This window comes from Nelumbo nucifera, chromosome 7 (assembly GCF_055504915.1).
Source record: "Nelumbo nucifera cultivar China Antique chromosome 7, China Antique-T2T, whole genome shotgun sequence".
NCBI classification, from domain to species: Eukaryota; Viridiplantae; Streptophyta; class Magnoliopsida; order Proteales; family Nelumbonaceae; genus Nelumbo; species Nelumbo nucifera.
In genome coordinates this window covers 29937057-29955850 of record NC_142655.1, presented here as the reverse complement: position 1 = coordinate 29955850, position 18794 = coordinate 29937057, and the positions used below count along the sequence as shown (strand labels likewise).

The following is an 18794-nucleotide window of genomic DNA, read 5'->3' as shown; positions in this document are numbered from 1 at the left end:
GTAATATAAGCTGAGGAATATCTATATCTCTCTCTCTCTCTCGCTCTCTCTCTCTATATATATATAAAATAGAATATGTAAATAATTCATCTGTTTAGAAGCAAATGGTGCTACCTTATCAACTCATAATGAAACATAACATCATCCAGAATTTCTAATTCAACCAAATGGTGGAAAAAGAAGCAAGGGGAAAGCTATTAAACATTGCAGTCTTGTTGACTTGGAACCTTTATGATGTAGTAGGACCGACTGCCAAATAGGTGCTCTGGGACCGGATTTGCTGGTTAGGTGTTTTGATAACAATTGATGTAGAGTATGCTCGACTTAAGATGGGTTTGTGGAGCTTGTTAATAGGTTTAGAATGATTTTGGATGAAATTAGAGTTAGAGTTAATCGGTTGGGTTGATTGGGTTAGGTAAGGATCTTTGGGATTAACTGCAATAGCTACAAATTTGTCCCTAAGACTGCATTTGGAAAGATTACAAGTACAAAAATGAACAGTACAATGCAAAGTTGTCCGGTTTAGTAGAATGCAAAATCTTCTTGGTTTTACATGCATGAAATGTTTCGATCTGATCCCTAGAGTTATGGGTTCCCCAAACCCACCCTGAAAAAGAAAGAATTCAAAGAGTATTTCATGAAAAAGAAAAAAGTAAGGAAGCCATCATAGAACTTATATATGTTAGGGTGGCTCATTGGGTCAAGCCTTTGAAGCTCTTTGAAGATTATTTAGCAGGAGACATCATTAGAAAGTGGGAAGAAGTGGCTTGGTCAGCTCTCATGTCCACTGCTCTTAGACCTGTTTGGACTCCACCAGATTCGGGTTTCATCAAATTGAACTTCGATGGTAGCAGTGAAGGAAATCCAGGCCATTCAGGTATAGGTGGTATCTTCAGGGATGAGGAAGGTTGAATCATTGCTATGTTCTCAGGACCTATAGGCTGGGGGGCCTCACTGAGAGCTGAAATCTTGGCAGCTCTAGAAGGATTTAAGAGAGCTAAGCAGCTGAATATTTGTAAGTTGTTGGTGGAAGGTGACTATCAGTTGACTATTAGATGGTTGCAGAAGGAAGTGTCCAACTTGTGGAAGTTCCTAATGAAAGAAAGAAAATTATTCAGTTAACTCAGAATATGATTGTAAGGGTTCAATGGGCCAAGAGGTGTGCGAACTCCATGGCTGATACCTTGGCTAAACAGGGGGTGGGAAGAACAAATCTCTTTTGGGCTATATTGTAACATGTGTTTTCAGTTTTGTTAGGGAGGGTCAAGACTTTTTACCCCTCCCTTCTGGTTGTAATTTCTATTTCTCTTCTAATAAAATTACTGTTATTGATAAAAAAAAACCCACCCTGAACCCCGATTAGTGGTCAAAAAACCTATCCCGACCAAGGTGGGGCAGGGTGGGGCCCCATGGGGATGGGACAAATTGCCATCTCTAGGGAGGTGCTGGTGTCACTATGGAAACCGAGGAAGGAGAAAAGTCGGAAGAAATAGGGGAGATAGTCGCTAATGGCAACGTTGGTGGTCAAGGAGAGAGCAATGTTGGTGACTTATTTTGTTTTGAGGAGGTTAAGGTTGGAAGATTGGGTGTTGATTTGGGTCAAAGGGGCAAGACTAAAGAGAAGGAGTTGGTTAATGGAGAGATTTGCAAGAAATCACGGCTCAAAGAATACTAGTGTAGTGCATGTAACGAAAATCTTCTCTAGGCTGAAGCTTGGTCTGGTGGGGGCAGGACCTACTAAAAATGACAAATGGGTCTACAGGAGAAGAGGCAGAGATGCATTTTGACTCCTGGAGCTGATTATAGGGGGGCGACAATGAAGGATTAACCTTCAGATTCCCTCCTGGGGAAGGAGATTCAAGACAATAAGGAGAGTGGTGTTGGCCCTGACACTAAAACGATTTTGAAGGTGCAAAGTAATGAGATTAAGGATAATGTCTTGGGTTGTGTGACTCTTCAGAAGCTAGTAGACAGGGAGGTCATCATCGGTAAAAGTTTGGGTTTTTTCTTTTGGGGCGGTGAGGAGTTTGCTAGGAGGGATTTTGAGGAGTTTGAGAGAAAAAAAAGGGAAGTGAAACTGAATAAAAAGGCGCTGGGGAGAGGAGGCAAGAATTAGAACGAGGATGCTTCAGATCATGAGTTTGTGGAGGAAGAATAAGCTCTGTGCCAGACACTTCATGGGTTTTTGCTCTTTGATCAAGTCTGTCCGTCAAGTCTTTGATTTGTAAGTGGTGTAGTTGTTTATTCCGTTTTGTTAATGGTCTTGATGCCTGTTTGTTGGGTCCACTGGTTGTGTCTCTCTTTTGGGTAATATCTTATCACCTTCCTGTTATCATTCTTTTTCCTTTTTTAATGAAACTTCGTTTTTATCCTAAAAAAAAAAAAAAAAAACAAAAACCCAATGTTGGTTCTAGCTAGCTGAGGTCTTGGGAGCAGTGGACTGGATATGGACCTAACCTCTGGCATTTTTTGCACAGAGTGGTTGCTCTCAGACTTGAACCTACATTCTCACACTTGTCTTCCTAAGATTTTACCATTACACTAAGCAATGGCTCCTAATAGAGTTATGCATAATAGGACTTTATTTATGTTGGGAAGAGCATATGAAGAAATACACTTAAAGAAAATCTTGTCAGACTAGATCATCTAGCAAAACTCAAAATACATACTCAACTTCATTATCAAGACTCGTTATGCTTAGCTGTTCCACAGGTCAGGACCCTAGTACAATTCAGATATTGGCTCCTTTAGCTGGAAAAATTAGCAAGAGTTACTGCCCCTGGAATCTAGCTGAATAAGGTGTTCAATCTGGATGCAATGAAGATATAATCAAGGAAGTGGTTCTTTACCCCTTAACCACTAGAAAAACAACCCTTGGATCTCCTTCTATTTCCTACATCTCATACCCCAGAGATATGGAAAATCTTAGAACTTGCAGAAGAGCGTAATTCAACTTCATTATCAAAATACATACTCAACTTCATTATCAAGACTCGTTATGCTTAGCTGTTCCACAGGTCAGGACCCTAGTACAATTCAGATATTGGCTCCTTTAGCTGGAAAAATTAGCAAGAGTTACTGCCCCTGGAATCTAGCTGAATAAGGTGTTCAATCTGGATGCAATGAAGATATAATCAAGGAAGTGGTTCTTTACCCCTTAACCACTAGAAAAACAACCCTTGGATCTCCTTCTATTTCCTACATCTCAACCCCAGATATATGGAAAATCTTGGAACTTGCAGAAGAGCGTAATTCAACTCAGTGGAGTTGGCAGTACCAAATGGAACTGTATAGAGAATCAATATCTCATCCATTTAGTTTCTAAGGCTCCTTCAGTGTTTGATGAACCTGGATTGCCAAGGCTACTGCCATCAAAATTTATCTTGATGTTATGCTGTCTAGGAGGTTCCTGTGCTGGATCAGTGGTAGGTCTTGTAAGAGCAGAAGCCACTTGATGCCAGTATGCCAGTGCGGACCCTTCAATATGATGGTTGTTTTAGAATGTTTTTTCCAGCACATTCTATTGAAATTTGACTTATCAGTTAGGGGAATAATGTAGTTTTCTTGAAGATTTTATAATATATCCAATTTCAGTGATTTGTGAAGTAAAACGAAAAGTTTTTTTTTTTTTTTTTTGTGTGCAGAGGTGTCCTTTTCCAGTCCATTCTGTACATTACTGACTGCATTGACACACTAACTTGGATAAATCCATGTGAACCAACTCTTTGGCCATCATGTCTGAATATGCTGGGTTTGGAAAATTGTAAACTTGGGATTTGGGAAATATTTTATCTCTATATGTGCCCCAAAACTGTCCACTGCTTTGTCAATTTAATTTTTCTCATTGAATCTAGATGGTGGTAGCCCAAAAATTATTGGTTGGGAAATTGACATTCCCAAGTTCCAACCACTTGATATTTGAATTAAGGATATCTTCTTAATCACATCTATATTTTTTTTTGATAAGTAACCATCCATTTTATTAAATATTTGAATTAAGATGCTCAACATTTATTTATGGAGTTTTTACTTGTATTCTATTGGGTAAATGACACAGAAGCCAAAGACATATATTTATGCAATTTTTACTTGTATTCTATTGGGTAAATGACACAGAAGTCAAAGACATTTACTGTCAGTACATTGCTTTTTTTTTTTCCTTTCTGCTAATATTACCTATAATTTGTAAGTTCACTTATTATTGTTTTTTGCTTTAGATTCATTAGTATTTTCTGCTTCCCTGGCTTTTGCTTGAGTATTGTCCTCTACTTAATTCATCTCAGCAAAGCCTTATCCTGACCATATGTGGGTGGGCTACTTGAATACTTTTTCACCAGTCCACTATATCAAAGGTCATATCTGTTGTTAGACTGTGAACCCTAAAATCATTTCTTACCACCTAATCTGCTTTTTTTGCCTTCCCCTAGCTCTTTGAGTCCTTTCACCTTGCATCAGATCATTTTTCTCACTGGTGCAATAGGTGGCCTATCATGCACATGCCTAAATGCTCTTACTCTATTTCATTTTGTCAAGTATCATGGTTGTTCATGGTCTTTTTTTTATTGATAATAAAGCATGTTGAGGAAGGCACTTCGGACTATAAGCCCCAGGCAAAACTCACATATTTATATTTATATATCTTCTTAGCGGCTATTTGGCTTTTGCTTGAGCTGTAAAGCTTGTGCTTGTATATTTCTTGTGATCCCTTTTTCTTTCAATATTTTTATTATTATCAAAAAGGGAAGAACATTTTGGTTATTTTTTGTGTTATTTACAAGTAGTGGCAATTGTGACAGGATGGTCCAGCTTATGTCCGTGTATTTGTGAACATTTTGCGTGATATTTTCAAGGAAGAAACAGTGGAATATGTTCTAGCTCTTATTGATGAAATGCTCACAGGTAGTTGGAACTTACATTGCTTGGAACTTTTTTTTTTAATTGGCCTTCTCAAACACTACTGAGAATTTCCATGTACTCATGTTGAGACTTATATTTGTAGTTGTAATTTGAGCGGGCTTGTTCCAGGCTGGGCTGGCTTGCGGTAACCCATGGGCCGACACATTCTCTGTTTCTTTGCTAAGTAAAAATGAAAGAAAAATTGAAAAAAAATGAAAAATTAACAAAAAAACTTAACAAGATAGATAACAAATTGAAAAAAATAAAAATTTTATTTCATGGATTGAAGATAAAATAGTATAATAAAATTGAAGATAAAAGTTTAATGGATTGGAAAAAATCACAAATAACTTCAATTGTGGTGGAAGGAGATTCAAGCTTGGTGATCTGTTGGATGAACAATCAGAAAGATCCCTGGAGACCGAATAGCTTCCTACATGAGATTAAAGAAATTGCCTCTCTCATCCATTGTGTGTTTAGATGAATTCCTCGCGAACTCAATAGTGTGGTGGATGGCTTTGCTAAATATAGGGTGGGAAGGGATGCTTTGTACAGTGATGTTACTATACCTATGTAAGTTCTGAGGGGTGTTTCTTGTGTGGTGCTATTTGTTTTTTGTTTGGTTGCTGTGTACATCCCCCCTCTTTTCCTTTTTACAATGAAAGTAATCTTTTCTCAAAAAAAAATTCAAATAAAATTAAAAATCAATATTTACAATAATATTAGAAATATTGTACAATTATTGAACATCGACTTCAATCTTCTCTTCAAGTTCCACCTCCATCTCCTTGATCTGCATCTTCCGGTGATCCATCAACTGAAGAAGTGTCATGTCCTCGATCTTGCAGCCTATCCTCTGCATCTAACCAATCATTGCGGCATATGCATATCTCTAGAGTTTCATCTGTCATGCAGCTTCTTTTCGTATCCAACAACCTGTCATAGTTTTCAAGGCGCCTAGGTGATGCCTAGGCGATAAAATCTGAAAAATAGGAAATCCATAAATCCCTACTCCTAGGGATGTGAGGGAAGGAGATAGAGATGCAATTGGGGAAGAGGGGGGGAGAAGTCAAGAAGCAGAGATGTTTGGGGTCATAGGGGCAGAGGAAACAAGAGAAGAGGAAGAGGTGAGGAGGATCCGAGGGAGGAAGGGGGATAATGGTTTAGTGGAGGGGAAGGAAGGAGAGAAAGGAGCAGGGAATGAGGGAGGGGGTAGCAAACAAGAATGGGGATGGAGTAAGAACGTATAAAAGGAAAAGATACAGAACTTTTCCCTTGGATGAAAACAGAGAGAGGGGATTGAAAGTGGACTCAGGGGAGGAAAGTGAGGCTGATCTGATGATAGATGAGACACATAAGGTGGAAGTCACATGTGACATTGAAAAATTTGTAAATAAGTTTGCAAAATTCTGGCTCTATTTTTCTTAGGAGGGGAGGAGTTTGTGAAGGAAGCGTTCAGGTCTGTGGAGGGAAGGAATGGGGAGAACAAAAATAAAAATGATATAGTGGTTGATTGCAATTCAAGTAATTTAATAAATCAAGGATTGTAAAAGTTTGATGGAGGCGGTGAGAATAACATCAAGGAAAAGGAAGGGGTTCTAGAGGGAGAGATTGTTCCGGGAAGGGGTCAGATTTCTGAGGGGAAGATGGAAGAAGTCGTTGGAACATTAAATATAATTAGAAGATTCAAAACTCAGAAGATTAAAGATGCCAACGGCAGAAAGTAAGGAAACACAAAAGTGCAGCCAAAAGACAACAGGGAGATTGCAATAAAAAAATTAACAAGTAGTTTTGTTGATTTGGAATCCATTGGGGGTTTGATTTTTCGCTATGGGTCTCAGGTGGGGAGGGGGGGTGGGGGTTGCTTGCTTTGGGTATTTTACGGGTTTTGGTTTGACTTGTTTGCTGTTCACATGTTGGTTCTTTTCATTTCATTCGGGCGATTGCTTATCACCTTTCCTTCTATCCTGTTTTTCTTGTTTTAATAAACCTATGCTTCTTTTATTATTTCATAATATATCATTCTATATTTTACAATGTTTGCACTATGTTTATAATTTTTACAATATTTATATACGATATTTCCGACATTTCCAACATGTTTCTTATATTTGGTCAACCGACAGTTTCATCAACACCAACAAACCTTGTTTCCAAGTTTGTGACCTTTAACAATTCGGGTTGAACTGGGACTTTGGTTTCAAGATGGGTCTAAGGGAGATGGAATGTGAAGTTCTCATACTTTTTATTGGCCAAATTAGATTCAGTCTTCTTGGACAAAAGTACAGAGGACACAAGGGTTTGGGCAATATCCTCTGATGGGATATTTACTTGTGCATTCTTCTTCAATAACTTAATACAACCTACCACTTTGGGTTTGAAAATCCCAGTGAAAGAAATTTGGAGCAAACCAATTCCACCTAAAATTCCGGTCCTTTGTTGGGTGGTCCTTCTTGGAAAGATAAACACTATGACTTGCTACATAAAATGAGGCCAAACGAATGCCTTTCTCCTCATATATGTTGTTTTTGCAAAGCTAGTGGTGAAAACATTTTCCATTTGTTTATTCACTGTCCTCTTGTTTTGTGTGCTTGGGAGTATTTTTGTTCTCTTTTCGGACATAGATGGATTCTTCCCCAGGAATTGGTGGGTCTTTTATATTCCGATTTTCTGAGACAACCAAAGATGAGAGGAAGAATAATCTGGAAAGCAGTGAGAGCAGCATTGATTTGGACTACATGGGAAGATAGGAATGGGAGGATTTTCAACAAAAAGTGTAGGTCTGAGTTGGAAATCATGGATACCATAAAGATAAAAGTTGCACACTGGGTGAAGGCCTTGGAAAGGACAAATTGATGATATTTTGAGATTATGGAAGGAAGTGGAACACTTGGCTCAAGAAAAGGACAGATTGATAATGGAGTGGAGACCACCAGCAACCATTGCTGTGAAACTTAACTTTAATGGAAGTTTTTGGGAACTGAAGGGCTGCTTTAGGGGGTGCCTTTGAGATTCAGAAGGTAAGGTGCTAGCACTATATTTGGGCCCTTTAGAGCAAGGAGACTTATTGACAGCAGAGATGTTGGCATTGTTTTGAGGACTGAAATTTGCAAGGAGTTCGGGTTTCACTATTCCAACTGCTGGAAGTGGAAGTGGACTCCCAAGTGGTTACTTTTTTGACAAAATTCCACAGTCAAAGTCCTTGGGTTTATAGACACAATATTTGGGAAATTGAATGCTTAACAAGGGAGTTAAATATCACCTTTAAGCGGGTGGAAGCAAGGTTCAAAATATCGATACGCCTGATATACCGATAGGGGCGTATCGGGTGAATTACACATTTTGGAGCCTTTTTTTTTAATTTTTTTCGCAACCGGTTCAGGGGGGCCGGTTTAGGTCTCCTCTACCCCCTGAACTGGTCAGACCTCCGATACACCCACTGTAGGGGCGTATTGGAGGGGTCCTGGAACGATACGTATCGGCCGATACGTGTTGATACTTTGAACCTTGGGTGGAAGAACAACAAATGGGAGGCATTCATCAAAAATAAAAAAAAACAACAAATGGGATGGCAGATGCTTTAGCTAAACAAGGGCCAAACAAGCAATAGATGTTATGTTTTGGGCTAAAATGTAATGTTTGTATTTTGGGATTGAGTATTATCTATACTTTGATGATATCCTATAATTAGTAAATTCTGCTTTTGCTGATAAAAAAATATTTACAACATCATCATTGTTGCTAGCATTATAAAAAATAATAGAAAAAAATTTATTTTAATACCATAAATATGTAGAGTATTTAAAATACTTCCTGCAGTTGCTGAGCTAGTATGTGGTCGTTTAAGTCTTGTAAAACTTAAATTTCTTTTTTGCAAAAACTATTAATCATCTATAAAATTCCTAATGACACAAATATAACTAATATTATACTTTGAATTCTAAATATCTGAAGTAAATAAAATTTTAGAATTAAGAGTTGAAAGAGTAGAAATTAAATTTTGTATATATGAACAAAATTTAGAACGCCCATTCTTGTCGTATTTGTAGAAACTTTTTTAAATGCAGGATTTATAGATTGTTGTAAATTTTTTTTAGGCCTAGGATCTTCAGATATATTTGGCTTATTGGCTAATTCTTATCTCATTTTTCGTGGGAGTATTGAAAATTACCGAAAAAGACCAAGTCTGTGTGCAATTTGTGTTTGATTTGAATTAGCATTTTCTTCAAATGTAATGAATGCCATGTGTCTACTTAAACGCCTGGTGCCACCACTGCTGTGGTAACTAAAATCACTTTTGCATTATTGATAAAAAAAAATCACTTTTGCATTTTTTGCAAATAACTCTCTTTCCCTTTCCTCAACCTCTTCTTTTGTGAACATTTTCCATACTTCACTAGTTCTAGATACACTTGGAGTACCATGATCAACAGTAGCAGTAGTGCCTATATTAATGATATCGTACTATGATTGGGCCTCATCAAAGCTATAGGGGAAGTGTGTTGAGAAGAAGAACCGGCCATTTTAATGAATATAAAATACTAAAATCCTAAAATTTAGAAAAAAATGAAAACATAACTACTTCTTCCTCGGTCTTCTAGTCTGATATCCCAACTTGATTTTATTTGATGAAGCTTCTAAGTCTCCCAAATTGCTAACTTGAGACACTTGAACATGCCTCCTTGTTGAAACTTGAAATAAAGTTGAACATTAGAGAGTAAGAGAGTTGTAGTGATGAAAATGAGGGAGGTTAAGGGTATTTTAGGAGTTAGGAATTATTGAATGGGTTTTTTTTTTTTTTGGGGGGGGGGTTCAGTCATTTTTGCCCCCCAAGTCTAAATACACAAATGCCCCCCTGCCTCCCAAACTAACTGTTTATAGTTATTGAGGAGCATTTAGGTCATTTACAGCCCCCCTAAAGCAGATATAGTCATTGGAAATGGGCCTCAATGGCTATATTTCACAGGCCATGCATGCTGCATTTGTGCCCGACCCACATTACAGCGATCTATTGAACAGCATTTAATTATTTGTGTGGTTTGGCTTTTAACTTTGGTTTATCCTCTCTATCTATTTAACTTGTGAGGTACAATAGCTATTTCTAGTGCTTTCCTTCTGCATTGCAGATTTACATAAACTAAATTGAGATGCTTCTTTGGACACACCACTTTTGATCTGACCGTGTACAATATATACAATTTTTGATCAGTATATAATAATATAGAATTTGAAAAAAAGTGGTGCTTTTGTCTTTCTAGAAATATAATTTTCTACTATTAACTAGTAGCCTTCCCTATTCATTGAAAATGCAGTTTGTGCAAATCACAACCCCTAAGCTATTTGGAAGCATATTTCATCCATATAGAAGTAATGTTTGTTTTATGTAGCTGAGAAAGTTTTGTTTATTTAAGCTTCTTCCTAGATTTCATCATTGATAAATTCTTCATTTCTTTTGGCAGCAAACCCGAAACGGGCAAGATTATTCCATGACAAATCTCTTGCAAATGAAGATACTTATGAACCTTTCTTAAGTTAAGTGTTTGCTCATAATACTTCTTTTCAATTTCTAATCTATTATTTCTGTTGAGTTTTCTTTTTTATTAAAATTTATGATATTCAATTTGATTCCATTTTTATGCTTTAACAGCCATAGTAAACTATCATGGCCTTTTATTCCTCTTGTTTGGATTAACACCTCATATGCCATGCTTTTCCATCAGTCACCATTTTTTAGTAAAAAATATATATTTTTTGATAAATAACAGAAAATTTATTCATGAAACAAGATGAAGTACACCATGAAATTGTGTTGTACATATCATTATGTTTCATGAGAGCATAGCCCTTGCTATCTCCCCACAAAATTTTAAATTTGAGCCCAAAAAATCTGATGTCTATTGATCCCTTGTTTAGCCAATCCATCAGCCAAGCTATTAGCTGATCTTTGTACCCATTGAACTGTAGGCTGTATGTTCTCGACCACCATTTGAAATGTCTGATTTCATTTTTGTAAATCCATATAGCATTACTTTCCTTCATCAGCCAACTAATTTCAACTTTTGAGTCTCCTTAAATAATGTAGTTTTTTAAAGTAAAAAAGAAAATCATATTTGTGCCTTTTAACAACTAGATCCATTTCCATGATGCTTTTGAATTGAGTCTTGGATGGCATTTTACCAGTGGTTAATAAGTATGAACTTATTTCTGTCTTCTCTCCTCTTTCTCACAGTATGGTAGCTTTACCATCCTTGTCATATTAGATTCACTGGCGGATGAGGCTTATAGGGCGTTGATTTGATTATGATGTGTTTTAGGCTAAAATTCTTGGAATATGCAGAAGTGTTTAGAGAGTGACAACTAGACAGCTTAATATCTTGAGATTGGGGTAGCTAAATACGGAGGGAATCTAAGATGGTTTGACACAAACAACTTTTGAGAGAGTAGCTATTATTATTTATGTTTTATGTATGCTGTTTACTTTCATTCAGATCTGGGGAATGTGTCTACAGTATTACTTAAATGGGGTTAGGAAACAAAACAGTTTCATAAACAGGGGTCTTATTGTAATTTGCTTTTCAGTTGTAAGAAATATGTACATAGTGACCTGGCCAACTGGGAGAGTTATGTTTTTCTCCTTAATTGCTAGGTCTGTTCCTGCAGGCTTTTCTCTCCTCTCTAGTTTGGCTCTCCTTTTATTTTATTCTTTCTTCTACCTGTTTCTGCATACCATATACAGAATATATATATGGTGTCAATGCCAGGTTACTAGACTGTGTGGATTCTTCTCTTCTGCTACTGCAATCTACTCTTTCTATTCTTTTTTCTTCATTTACCTAGAGAACTCTGAGACATAAACCAGACTGAATCATTTGTTTTTGATCAGCAAGAAAAAAATAAATTTATTGACAAGTGAGAGAGCAAATTACAGAATTACAATAGAGCACAAGTCTGACAATCAATGCCCAAAAAAATTACTATAAAGCCCAAAATAACTGCTGCCTATAGACCCCCTGCTTGGCTAATCAGTCAGCCATCCCATTTGCAGTCTTTCTAATCCAAGTAAAGGTGGCATTGAGCTCCTTTGCCAGGCTTTCATTCCCCTTGGGGTATGCCTATAAATCCAAGGAACACTACACCTGGTGCGGTAGTCTAGGAAACCAATTTTGAATCCCCTTCAACCTCCAAGATTTTGAGATTTGCTTGCTTAGCAAGTTTTAGACCTTGTAGCAGTGCTAACAGATTAGGTTTTAGTGAATTGTCTACCCCTAAAGGTCCTGAATACATTGTCATCACTTTGCTTGAGGGATCGCTAAACACACCACCAATACCTGCCAATCCGGGTTTCCTATAGAGCTCCCATTGAAGTTGAGTTTGATTTTATTGCTAGCTGGAGGCTTCTATTCCATTTTTTTTTATTGGAAACGGTAACTTCATTAATACAACTTAAGAATAACTTTCCGGAGTTAAGTACAGCTGTCAACCCCTAAACAGGTGTTGAGCCCCCAGTAATCTTTCTTACAAAACTGCCCAGAACATTCTCTCCCTCACAGTCCCTTGTTTAGCCAATGTGTCAGCTAAACCATTAGCTGGTCTCCTTGTCCATTTGAAGCATGCACTGATCTCCCATTTTGTGTTGAGGATTTCCCTTATGGGCTTCTACAAATCCAGGCTCCCAACTTACCAGATTGCAGCCACTCAGTCAACAATTTAGAGCCTCCCTCTATCTCAATTTGGTGTAACCCCAACTGTTTGGCATATCTTACACCTTGAAGCAAGGCCATCACCTCCGCTCTCAATGAGTCCCTCACTCCTATTGGTCCATCACCTTTCTTTCTTTCTCCTTAGAGGAGTGTGCCACTTCATTCCACACCCTTTATCAGTCATTGTAAATCTTTTGGAAGAGCTCAAGCATTTTTATCCAGTGTGCAACTTTTATCTTTATAGTTTCCACAGTTTCTTCCTTTTACCTGTGCTCCTAATTGAAAATCATTGCATCTTTCCTCCCAAACAGTCCACAGCACTGATGCCCTAACTGATTTTCGCCCTAACTGATTTTCACATAACTCTTCCTCTTTTCGTTGGCTGCCTTGGGAAGTTTGGGTTGAAGAGACTCGCTACATCTTGAGGAGTAATCCACCAGCAACCAAAGAGAGAGCAAATAAACTCCCAAACAAAGAGCACAACAGGACAATAGATCAATAAATGGGGTAGGGAATCTCGATTTGCAGAACAAAGACAGCACACATGAGGGGAGAGGCATTTAATTGGCCTCCTTTTTTGAAGCATGCCACAGGTATTCACCTTCCCGAGAAAAACCTCCCAACACAATGTAGATCAGACCTAATCATCTACTCTCCTAGAGCAACCATTGGTGGTACTATATATCACTTCAACTATTGTGATAGCAGCCAAGTGATGTATTACCCTCTATTGGTACAGACCGAGGGGGGTTATGAAGTTGCTTGTGAAAAGACAATGTAAGTAGTGGTGTCAATTGGCCGGGTTTTGGTCTAATCCGATCCGATCTGAACAATATCCACTTGCAATTGGTCCAGACATGATCCGATCTGAATCTAGCAAATTGAAAGTCCAATCTAATCTGATTTAAATGCAAATGGGTCGTGTTGGAGCAGATCAAATCTGAACGGGTCTAATTAAACTAAAAATTAAGAAAATCATAAAAAACTACAAAAATAACAGGAAAAACTAAAAATAAAATCATAGAAAACTATGGAAAAAAAACAACAGAAAAAAGTACAAAAAAATTACAAATAAAAAACAAAAGAGAGAGAGAGGGAGGGAGAAGTGCCCTTCTCAAGACTGGATTTCTTTCCTTCTCTCCCCCCTGAGCTAAACAACAAATCCATTGCTACATCAGATTTCAGCTTTTCCACCTCCGTCTTTGAGCTTCCTTCTCCCCCTTCTTTTTGGAATACATTTTAACATCCTTTAGTTCTTTCAGCTTCAAACCCATCTCACCTACTAAATCGACCAGAGGTGTCCCTCCCTTTTCCCTAAGCTCCTTGGTTACGCCCCTCTCTATCTGAAAGCCTCCTTGTTTTTCCGGTGTCTCTACAGCAGTCTCTCCTGCTTCTTCCTTTCTTACCAGATCTTCAAAAGAGTGACACACTAATTCCCATTTTTCTCTCCATAAATCCTCCAAACATCCTCCTCATCCCGTCCTACAGCTCTACCTTCCATCTCCCTTCTTACCTCCTCTTAGACGCCTGCAACCAAAGGTTGGGGCTGAAGTGCATCTGTTACAGGCACAGGAAGCTCATTAGTAGCCTTAAAATTAATGACAAGCGTACCTAAGAAGTTGGCACGATAGGATCTTTTCCCCAAGTAGTGGGAATTGCAACAGCCACTTGGGATGGGAAAGACTGATTCAGGTTCAAAGGAGGTTCCCTCATTGGGTTTCCTTTGTTCTGCAAAGGAGGGGAGCTGCACCCCAATGGCGAGACACCCTGATCTTGTGACACATCCGGGATAGATTTTGGTCCCATGGCACAGTGAGCATGACCATTGTTGGTCGGGATTTCTTATTCCCTCTCAAACTGCAGGGAAGCTTCAGAGACCTCTAGACCAGTAATAATTGGGCTCACTTTCTCCTCATCCTCCAAGAACAGATTCTCTGTATCAAAGCTTTCATTTTCTTGAAAACCAGTACACTTTCCCCAGACAGACACTGCCTAATCTTGATGTTTCCATTTCATCTGAATCGGACCTCCCCACTCACCGAGAAACCACCTCCCAAGTTGTCTAACTCCCTTTCTTGATGGAATTTCTTGCTTCTAGGGTTGCGATGGTCAGGGGGCAGACCTCTAGTAGCAGCTGAAGGCACTCAACGAAGAGAGTTTACCGGTCCTTGGTTCCTGGATTGGGGAACCTGTTGACCTGGGGAAGATGATAGACCTTTTGTACTGTCTATCATCGGCCCCTTCAAGTCATGCATGCGACCACTTAAAACCGCACATCCCCCTCCTCTTATTAAACATGGGCCTGGCCCAATAATACTGTTTTTACTGGTTTCTTTCAGCTCTTCTCCAGAATGAGTTGGAGTTGGTGGACTTATCCCACTTAAATTCTTTTTACCCAGATCATTAGGGCCCGCCCCTTTGCGTCCACCTTTTTTGCACTGGCACCTAGCCAAGATCCTATTAGCTGCACTTCTCGCTGAGGACTACCTGGGCCAACTCTTTGCTGGTGCCGATGTGGCCCAAGTTCACACTAACAGTAGCCACTACCATGTCTTTGCTGATGAGATTGACCAACAAAGCTCTGATTTGGTCCAATCCTTCCCTTAAGACTATTTTCCTTCATTTCTAATTAAACATTCCTGCCAGCTGTCTGCCCAGAGCTGCCGCCTGTCAGGGCCTGTACATAAGATCCGCCACCCATCTCTAGTTCCTTTGATAATGGTCTTTCAGTCTCAGCAATTGGTACTGTTTTTCCTGTAGCTACAGTAGTTCGAACCAGAAGAAGAAGAAGAAGAAGAAGAAGAAGAAGAAAAAGAAGAAGAGGAGAACAGTCGAACATGATAGCTTAAACCCTATCAGTCGACCCTAATATGGGTTAGCCTCTAATTAGTAGTACAAAGACTAAACTGCCCCCACTTAAGTATGGGACATGAAGTCTCTATTAAAACTGCCACATAAGCACATAACTTAACAGAAATAAAATGACTAATCTACCCTTATTCGGCTAGCTCTAACACTCCCCCTCAAGCTGGAGAATATATGTCATATAATCCCAGCTTGTTACATATATAGTTCACTCTCCCTGAGCTTAAGCCTTTTGTAAACAAATCTGCCCATTGATCACCTGAGCCCACATGTTCTATGCTTATCTCTCCAATAAGGACCTTCTCCCTCACAAAGTGAAAATAAATCTCTATGTGCTTTGTTCTCTCATGAAAAACAGGGTTAGATGAGATGTGAAGTGCAGCTTGATTGTCACAGTACAATTTCATAGGTCTATCCATGGAGAACCTGATTTCTTGTAGGAGATTCCTCAGCCATACTAATTCACATGTAGTGTGTGCCATGGCTCTGTATTCGGCTTCAGCACTGCTCCTTGCCACAACTGTTTGCTTCTTATTCTTCCATGTCACAAGATTTCCTCCAAGAAATGTGCAGTAACCTGTAGTAGATCTTCTATCAAACACAGCCTGCCCAATCTGCATCTGTATACCCAATTACTTCAAGTCTTCCTCCTGGTTTGTGCAATAACCCACGGCCTGGAGCTCCCTTCAGGTACCTTACAATTCTAAGAACTGCATCCCAGTGAGGTATCCGAGGGTTCTGCATAAATTGGCTCACCTCACTGACTGCAAAGGAGATGTCTGGTCTCGTGATAGTCAAATAGTTCAGCTTCCCCACTAACCGTCTATACCTTCCAGGATCATCAAATATTTCCCTTGTATCACTGCTCAACTTAGCATTTGGCTCCATGGGAGTTTCATCCGGTTTTGCACTTAACAGTTCTGTTTCATCCAGTAGATCAAGAACATATTTTCTTTGGCACAGGTTTACACCTTGTCTTGATCTAGCAACTTCTATACCCAAGAAATACTTCAATGTCCCAAGGTCTTTTGTTTGAAAATGATTTTGCAGAAAGACCTTTAGTTTATCGATCCCCAATTTGTCATTACCAGTTATGACAATATCATCCACATAGACCACTAATAAAATCTTTCCGTCTTCTGAATCATAGCTGAACACCGAGTGGTCAACCTGGCATTGTTTCATTCCAAAATTCTTCCCCACTTCACTAAACTTCCCAAACCAAGCACGCGGCGGTTGTTTCAACCCATAAATTGCCTTTTTCAATCTGCACACCTTACCATCCTCCTCCTGAGCAACAAACCCAGGTGGTTGCTCCATATATACCTCCTCCATAAGGTCACCATGAAGGAAGGCATTTTTAATGTCAAGTCGAAACAAGGGCCAATCATACATAACTGCCAGGGAAATTAAGACACGGCTAGAGCCAATCTTAGCCACTGGAGAGAAGTTCTCCATATAGTCCACCCCACGCAACTATGAATAACCTTTAGCAACAAGTCTGGCCTTCAAACGCTCCACACTACCATCCGACAAGTATTTAACAATATACACCCATTTACAACCCACAACATGCTACTAGGAGGAAGAGTAGTGAGCTTCCACGCTTGAGTATGCTGAAGGGCAGAGAGTTCCTCCTCCACGTTTGAGTAATGGGATTGTAACACTTGTACTCTTTTTGAGTCCGAGAGTAGCCAAGAAAGACACACTTAATAGAGTGTGCATCCAGCTTGTCTATCTCAGGACTCAGATTGTGAACAAAGCACACACAACCAAAGATGCGGGGTGTTAATGGAAAGGGAGACAAGGTGGGGAACAAAATAGAGAAGGGAGACTGACCATGAAGAATGAAGGAGGGCATCCGATTAATAAGGAAACACACAGTAAGTGCAACATCACTTCAAAATCGTTTAGAAACACTCATATGATGAAGAATAGACCGAGCAATTTCAAGGAGATGACGGTTCTTTCGTTCAGCCACCTCATTTTGTTGAGGAGTGGATGCACATGAAGTTTGATGAATGATGCCATGCTGTTCTAAATACTGTTGAAAGGAAGTAAGAAAGTATTCACGACTGTTATCTGAACGAAGAACTTTGATTGGAACACCAAATTGTGTACATATTTCAGCATGGAATTTTTGAAAAATGGAAAATAATTCACTCATTTCTTTCATTAAATAAATCCATGTCATCCTTGAACAATCATAAAAAAAGTGACAAAATACTTGTAACCATTATAAGACTATTTTAATCGGACCCCAAACATCTGAATGAACCAAAGCAAAAGGACTCAACATACGACTATCAACTCTAGGACTGAAGGGAACTCGACAATGTTTCCCATACTGACACGACTCACACTATAAAGACAACAAATGACTCAAAGACAGAACCAGTATCTTGAATGCCTTGAGAGATGGATGTCCCAGTCGACAATGCCACTGTAGAGGAGTGAGTGAAGTCTGAAGTGCAACTGACGATCCACCACTGTCAAGGTAATACAATCCACTAGTCTCATGCCCCCCACCAATCTTCTTCCCCATCTTGAGATCCTGAAAAACACAAAAGGAAGGGAAAAATGTAATAGAGAAATTAAGAGTCTTGGTTAATTTACTAACAGACATAAGATTGAATGGAAACTTAGGGACATATAGAACAGATGATAAAGAAAGAGAAGCCGTGTCAACATTACCAACACCACAGATGGGAGAAGAGGAACCGTTGGCAAGGGTAACAGTTTGAAATGTGGAAGTTTCAGAGAGGGAAGAGAACACACCTGGAGTCCCGGTCATGTGATCAGAGGCTCCAGAGTCAATAAACCAGGGAGAGGGTTTGGATGCCAGACAAACTATACTTGCGTGGGCAAGGGTGGCTGTAGTATGCTGTGAAGTAGCCTGGAGGAACCTCTCATATTCATTACGCGGTACACTTACCATCTCCTTCCCGGAAATAGATGTAGATGTGGAAGGTGTTAGATCTGCCTGTTGGTTATAACTGACATCAACCCCACCAGCTACTGCATGATTGGCCCATGTAGAAGGAGGGCCATGGAGATCATAACAGAAATTCACTGAATGTCTGTCCCTGCCACAATGGGTACACTTCTTTGTAGAGTTACTTTTTCCTTTACCACGGTCTCCCCCTGAGTCACGACCACCACCACGGCCAAATACGGAACCACCACGAACTCCTCGGGAGGCATGTCCTCCCCCTCTAGTACCATGTCCACCTCCTCTGGCTATCACAAATGATGATTTGTCAGACTGTGTTGGATTCTCTGTAGGTCCCAAAGAAATCCTACGAAGCCGTGCAAAAACTTCCTCAAGTGTAG

At 39.3% G+C, this 18794-nt stretch overlaps 1 protein-coding gene across 4 annotated transcripts in view; it reads left to right on the top strand.

Moving 5' to 3' along the window:
* Nucleotides 1-18794, top strand: part of LOC104593320 (vacuolar ATP synthase subunit H family protein) — a 65121-nt gene that overhangs the window by 2798 nt on the left and 43529 nt on the right. For all 4 annotated transcript variants that reach the window (XM_010253072.3, XM_010253073.3, XM_088891244.1 and 1 more), the window contains exons 4-5: nucleotides 4797-4899; nucleotides 10356-10428. In XM_010253072.3, the coding sequence (XP_010251374.1) occupies nucleotides 4797-4899; nucleotides 10356-10428 (176 nt within the window). The remainder of the gene's footprint in view (nucleotides 1-4796; nucleotides 4900-10355; nucleotides 10429-18794) is intronic.